General features: G+C 31.1%; 1 protein-coding gene across 2 annotated transcripts in view; it reads left to right on the top strand.

Annotated features, from left to right (window-relative positions):
- Positions 1-7,500, top strand: part of LOC125027313 (two pore channel protein 1-like) — a 28,854-nt gene that overhangs the window by 9,112 nt on the left and 12,242 nt on the right. For both annotated transcript variants that reach the window (XM_047616314.1, XM_047616313.1), the window contains exons 7-12: positions 2,420-2,481; positions 2,762-2,935; positions 4,003-4,104; positions 4,740-4,866; positions 5,180-5,262; positions 5,612-5,730. In XM_047616314.1, the coding sequence (XP_047472270.1) occupies positions 2,420-2,481; positions 2,762-2,935; positions 4,003-4,104; positions 4,740-4,866; positions 5,180-5,262; positions 5,612-5,730 (667 nt within the window). The remainder of the gene's footprint in view (positions 1-2,419; positions 2,482-2,761; positions 2,936-4,002; positions 4,105-4,739; positions 4,867-5,179; positions 5,263-5,611; positions 5,731-7,500) is intronic.

The following is a 7,500-nucleotide window of genomic DNA, read 5'->3' as shown; positions in this document are numbered from 1 at the left end:
GCTTACTCATCATACTATCACTGCTATAATCCAAACCATAAGTGAGAAAGTATAGATCTTTAAATATATTTTTGTGGAACTAGAATTGGGTTCTTGGTTTGTTAATGAAATTAGATAGTCAAAATTGTCAAGATAGGGAATGGGATGGTAATACTCCACATTGTCACTGATCTGGATTTTAAGTTGGATTCTTGGTTGTGTGATGAAATAAGATCTTCAGAAATGTCAAAAAGAGGGATGGGATATGCTAGATATGGATGTTTAAGTTATTACATCTTTACAGTCTGCTGAGTGAAAAGGCTCCATTAATCTCACTTCAATAGGCATCATATGGAACAGACTGGCGCTTTCTCTTTGTATATTAAGATTTCGTCAACAGAATTACTGCTGAGTGTGTATTGAAAAAGAAAGGAATTCATATGAAAGACCTGTATCCATTAATAATTGTTTCTTTTAGTTAGTTTACTACTTCTGAACTAATGACTCTGGATTTTCATTGTTAAATAAAAGCCCCTTATTCCCCTCTAACTGAATTTGAATCAACTGCTGACTAAGATGATGGCATTTGGGAACTCATAGAAGTTTATTTCCTGGTGTTTATGCTGTCACAGATTCTCTGATTAATGGACATTTGTGGAGTCAAGATCAGAGACTATTGCTTAGCATTTGAGCAAGCTTCTTTTACTAGTCCATTTATTAATCTTGATTAGGATGTCCTCTAGAAATTGTCTGTCAAGGAATGAACTTTAGATGATAATTGATATTGTAAGACTGCATTATTGTGACTACAGTTCAGAAATGAAATTAATTCATGGTGATACCATTATTTTTGCTATTACCAGTTTTGACTGGAGCAATAAGTCTGTTATTTGAAGGATGCAAAATATTATTTACAGTAGTCTAAAGGACTTGTATATTGTTTTGGGGCATTTTAACCCCTTGCCGACGGATACGACGGGTATACACGTGCTTTGCCCACTGTTAGTACTTGTTTGATTGTTTATACACATAGATGGCTATACTTGTACTAAGTCACCAATGAGCCAGTTAGGAGTACTGCCCGTCTCGCCCGTTCACCCTTTTCTTTGATTTACGAAATATTTTACATTATCTTATTTTGCTGTTACTAACATTAAAAAACATTATAATAATTACAATGTTTATAATAAAAATAACACCATCGATATCCATAGCACTAGTAAAAAACACGTTTTTCCCGCCAATTCAAATCACGTATGGTCACAAGGTCTATTAATTGACTCCTTTGTGGCTAAGCACTAGCAAAGCCATCTATGAGCAGACATTTCACAAAAAATATAGAAAATGGGCACAGCATTTTCCCCATTTTTTGTTCATTTTCCCCGACGGCATTGGGTTAAAGAAAGTTTTGTAACTCAAAAAAAAACTTATATAGAATTCAGGACTCATAAGTCTTTTGACATTGTGCTGGCTGGGTCCTTTAGAATCATTGGATGCACAGTAGCAGAAGCATGGTACTACAAGATTTCCTTTATGCCATGATAAGAAAGAGTAACTTTTTGGGATAGTTTTCTGGTTGGTTACTTTAGTATATATCATTACTCTGACTGTCTTTGAAGCAGATCTGACCTTTCCTTCTATACATATTTACTTGGAGGTGTGTGAGCACATTGGATTGTGTTGGAGATGGGCATAAATTCTATATTAGTTCTTAAAGTTATACCATTTTAATGCTTTTGCTTAGATCCTGTATGGGTTTGAATATTTTCACCAGTGAACAGAAGAATCTGGTTGGTCTATCAGCTCAGTCACTAGTAGTCAGGATTGTATAAATTTTGTTGATGACATTTAGTCTTTGATGTGTGATTATTGATTAAAGATTACTCAGAAGGTGTACTTGAATATAAACTGAAATGCAACTACAATAAGAACAAAATGATAAATAAGAGTTTAAATCCAATAAGGACTCTTCTTCAAACAGAGCAGAATATGAAATATGATTTGTTTTGGCTTGTCTAAGGAGGAATCCTTGTGGATTCTAAATTCCATGATTTGATTCTTATTTGATTGCTTCATTTTTTTTATGTACACAAAATGGAGGGGGAAACAGTAATGATCCCTCACCCATGAATGCAGCATGCACTTTTGTTCTATGCAAGTTATTTTGGTATAATAACAATATGATGGTGTGTGGCTGTTGGTTTATGGTACTAGTGAATTAACAATTCTCAGTAGTCTAATTATACTTGCTGTGCTTCAGGTGCCTTCAGAATTTAGTTGTTTTTGCAGTTTCATAATACAAAGGAACAGTTTACATGCTTTATGCTTGATGGTTTGATTTTAAGAATGACAAGCACAAAGATCATGTCTCTTGGAACTAACCAGATTCTTTGTGTGATATCTTACCATTGTTTTAATACAGTATAAATCGCTTTTTCAGCTTACTTTCTTAGACATGGTAATATATATTGGACTAGTAGAAAATGACATCTTTGGAGTACGGTAAGTGAGTATATTCAGCTTGTATTTGCATGTGTAACTGACATATTTGATTAATTTTCATCAGAAGCAAGATATTTTTGATGAGAAATAAGTTTGACTTGTTTTCCTATTGCATGATTGAGACCTTTTTTTCTTTTTCAATAATATTTTTTCCTGGATTCGTATATCTGAATAAAATATAAAAAAAATTTGAATTTGAAACATTTTGAAATGATTAGGCTGTTATGATCATATTACATGAAGTAATTTTTATTACAAATTCGTTAATATGGAATTTCAGGTGGTCAAGACCCCTGAGACCTCTCTTTGCTGTGAATTTCCCAGAGATGAAGCAAATCAGGCGATCGTTCCGGAACATGCGAAGAACTCTGCCAGATGTAGTCAATGTTCTTGTTCTGTTCTTCTTCAGTTTGGCCATATTTGCTCTAATGGCCTACAAGCTGTTTGGTGATAGGTCAGGATAATCATGTTTTGTTTATTTTTTTTATTTTTTTTTTTATACATTCTTCACTTATTTCTTAACCCATTTGCCTCGTATTTATGTTCTGTCCCCTGTAGTTTTTGGTGAATTTTGTTATATACAGATGACTCCACATGTGCTCAGATGGCAGGGAGTCTATCAGGAGGCCCTAGTTACCGATCCTGATTTCCCCATTCCTTGTATTGGCGGGAAAATGTGTTTTTCTTATTAATACCATTGTTATCGATACTGTTATTATTGTTATTGATGTTATGATTATTGAATTGTCATTAAAATATTTTAGACAATGAAATGATACAAAAGACCCTTTCCTAAAGTGAAGGAAAAGAGTAAACAGGTGAGATAGGTCGTTCTGATAACTGGCTATTTGGTGATTTAAGAACTTGTAGAGCCATCTATATATAAATACAATAAATAAACATGTATTACAGTGGGCATGGCATGTATTCTTGCCACATAGGGCAAATGGGTTAACAAATACATATTAGGTATACTGTATATGTCAGCATGTATGTTTGTGTATATCTGTAAATACATGTGGCTATGCAGATATCTTTTCTTTTGCTCTATTGTGCATATGCAAATTCAGAATAACAAATGAGTGTAATATCATGTAGATAGATGTATGATAACTTTTTTTAAAACCCATTCCTGCTGGGGATGTAATATATGAACTTTCATGTTCACTGTTGTTTTAGTTTATTGTTTACATAAATGGCTCCACAAGGACATGTTTACCCTTTTCTTTGAAAGATTCTTTAATTTTTATTTTTTTTGCTATATCTATTGTTCGGAACTTTATGATAATCATAATGACAATAATGATAATAACAAAACTATGAATGTTAATAGCACTAAAAAAAAAAAAAAATCTTGAAAATTCAAGGAATTGGGAATTCATGTGAGTTCAAGTGAGGGTACAAATTTACTCCTTGATATTTAGCATTTCAAAGACTACAGTGATCAGTATGAATGGCTGGCAGCAATGCATATGATTGTGCAGTTACCCAAAATCATTTGTTTTGTACAAACTTTCTCAGAGGCCTTTCTTGGGTAGATGGTAGACCCTACTTCGCCACTTACTGGGACAGCATCTTTGACCTGTATGTGTTGGTCACCACAGCAAACAACCCTGATGTCATGTAAGTCGAGTAATGGTCTATGGTTTTAGTTTGAGTAATGGTCTATGGTTTTAGTTTGAATGTTCACAAGTGGGAGTAAGTGAGAGTGAGTGAGCGTGAGAATGGGAGTGAGCATGAGAATGGGAGTGAGTGTGAGAATGGGAGTGTGAGTGTGAGTGTGAGTGTGAGAATGGGAGTGTGAGTGTGAGTGTGAGTGAGAGTGAGAGTGAGAGTGAGAGTGAGAGTGAGAGTGAGAGTGTGAGTGTGAGTGTGAGTGTGAGTGTGAGTGTGAGTGTGAGTGTGAGTGTGAGTGTGAGTGTGAGTGTGAGTGAGAGTGGATGTCATGTAAGTTGAGTAATGGTCTGTGGGTTTTAGAATGTTTGAGAGTGGGAGTGAGTGAGAGTGAGAGTGGGATTGGGAATGGGAGTGAGAGTGAGAGTGAGAGTGGGCATAGTGTAGACAATTTTCTAGTATGTTTGATATAAATACTAAGCAAATGCTAATGTACAAAAATATACATATTTATAATCTTTGAAAGCTATAAGCTATAATTTACTCAAGCATGCATATTTCCACATTTTAGATATTTCAACAAATCTCAAGTATGTAAGAAGCTTCATTTCATTAATTATTTGTTTTCTCTCCTATTTTTTCAGGATGCCAGCATTTGATGCATCTCCATACTACGTTATTTTCTTTGTTGCATTTTTGATAATCTGCTTTTTTGTGTATATGAACATCATTCTTGCTGTTATCTACAATAACTACAGAAAACACCTCAAGGTGTGAAGCTCCTACACTCTGTTCTTATATTTTATGATCTGTAAATTCCACCCTGCTTACATTGATTCATTCAGGAAGTTAGTGAAGTGTGAAGAATAGTTTTTTTTGTGGGTGTAAGTTGTTCATAGCAAATTACACAGGATTTGGAATAACAGAAAAAGGTAGAATAAGAAAGTGAATTTTTATGAATTATATTTGTTTCATTGTTGCTGATAACTTATAATTACGGATCATTGTTTTACTGTGGCATTCTATATATTTTGTATTTTGGGTTGACAGATAGTTCCATAACTTCTTCTTTTTTTTCCATCAGAATGAAGTTAAAAAATCAGTGTTCAGTAAGAGGCAACAACTACGTAAAGCATATGACATCCTCTCAGTAAAAGTTTCAGCAAAGTAAGTATATTATGATTGTAAAATACTCTTTCTCGATTATATGTTGTGGGGTTACTGTGCAGTAAGACAATGAACTCAAAAGTATATGACAAGTACAAATCCAAAAGTAAGTGTAGGACTAATTCCTCAAAAATCTAAGAATGTTTAAGTACTTGTAAATATTTCCCTACATGATACATCATAACTTTCCATGGTATGCATTAATTCTGAAAAAAGTTTTATTCCAATGGGATATCTTCTTCTTTGAGTAATAACAGTAGTGATTGCTTAGAACTTTACTTGAAATTGATGTATGTATAATGTTGATTAGAATAGATGACATCCTTATGTGTATTATTTTTCAAATCAGGAAATTAGTCACAAGGAGCCGCTTCATACAGCTTATGAAAACTTTGGATAAAGAGAAAAATCCAGCCCTCATAAATGTCCTGTGGATCGTTCTGGATGGGGACCGCTCAGATGCACTGGGTATGTTTTTCAGTGTTGGTTTGGCAATTCTCCTCTCCATAATTAAGTCATTGTGCTGCTTATTGACCTTAATTAATCCATTGGATCTGGGTAATGGTGATGTCCTATCATCAAAAAATTTGGCCAAGGGGCAGATGATGGGAACATCTCATCATGATTAAAGCATTTGAAATGAGATTGAGATTTCTTGGTGGGCCTTTAGGAAGGGATTTGTTTGTGAGCTCTAGCAGGATAATCCACTGGTTCATGAAGGTGGAGTTTATCATTCAACAATCAGGCCTGGGAGAGGGCCATCTTCAGGAAAAACAGGAATCTATTCCTAGCCACCTTATAGGCAAAATGGAAAATTTGAACAATAAAAAAAATATACACTTAGCTCAAAATTACTTATTGTTACTGTCATTGCTCAGAGTGTAAACTACCTGGGGAGATAATATATAGCACAGCAAAAACAAATGACAAATAATGACCTAAAAAATTGGCATTTTAGCAAAGGAGTGTCTGCAGAAAAAAGGCTGAAAGCAATTGTAAAGAAGAAGCAAGGAGTCTCAATATGATGTGTGAGTGTTTGTATGAAATGGGCCTGCAAGCCACACACAGGAGTGTCACCACTCAAGGAAGCCTAATGCCATGATTTTGGTTCATGCAAATTCTGCAAGGCACTCAGATCCAATGGGTTAATAGGTTAGGTTTTAAGAGAATGCCAGGCTGTTTTCCCATTTCTGTTGATGTGAATGGGACTTTTTGAGTGTAAGCTATTACATCTGGTACTGTTTGGCAGCTCTCTTCCATTCTCAGAGTCACAGAGAGCTACGCTACTACAATCATATATATATATACATATGTGTTTATACATATGTACATATATATGTACATATGTGTATGCATATGTATAAGTATATATATATATATATATATATATATATATATATATATATATATATATAAATGTCTGTATAAAAATGAATTGATAAATACATAAACAAATAAATAAACATATATATAATTAAAATATAAATATATATGGCTATATAACTATATAACTATTTAACTATATATATATATATATATATAGTTATATATATATATATATAACTATATATATATATGTATATGTATATATATATATACATATATATATACATATATATATATATATAACTATATATATATAACTATATATATATAACTATATATATGTATAACTATACATATATAACTATATATATATAACTATACATATATAACTATATATATAATATATATAACTATTTTTTTTAATATATTTTTAATTTTGTTTAACGTTTTTTTATATGTTTTAATTTTAATTATTTTTTTTTCAATGAAAATTTTTTTTAATATTATTTTAAATTATAATATTTTTAATTTATTTACAAGTTTTTTTTAAAAGATATTTTATATTTTTTATAAAATTTTTAAAATTTGAAAATATTGAAAAATTTTAATTATTTTTTTTATTTTAAAGATTTTTTATTTTAGTTACATTTTAAAATATTTATAAATTATATTAAATTAATATTTATATTTTATTATGTATTTTTTTATTGTTTGTTTTGTAAAATATTTTTTTATATATATATATTTTTATTATTTATTAATTTTTTTATTATTATTTTTTAAAATATTATATATTTATTTATATAAAAAAAAATTATTAAATTATATAAATATTTTTAATTTATATATATAAAAAAAATATATATATATATTTATATTTTAAAATTAAAAAATATATATTTTAAAAAAAAT

This window comes from Penaeus chinensis, chromosome 7 (assembly GCF_019202785.1).
Source record: "Penaeus chinensis breed Huanghai No. 1 chromosome 7, ASM1920278v2, whole genome shotgun sequence".
Taxonomy (NCBI): Eukaryota; Metazoa; Arthropoda; class Malacostraca; order Decapoda; family Penaeidae; genus Penaeus; species Penaeus chinensis.
This window is presented reverse-complemented; position numbering and strand designations above follow the sequence as displayed.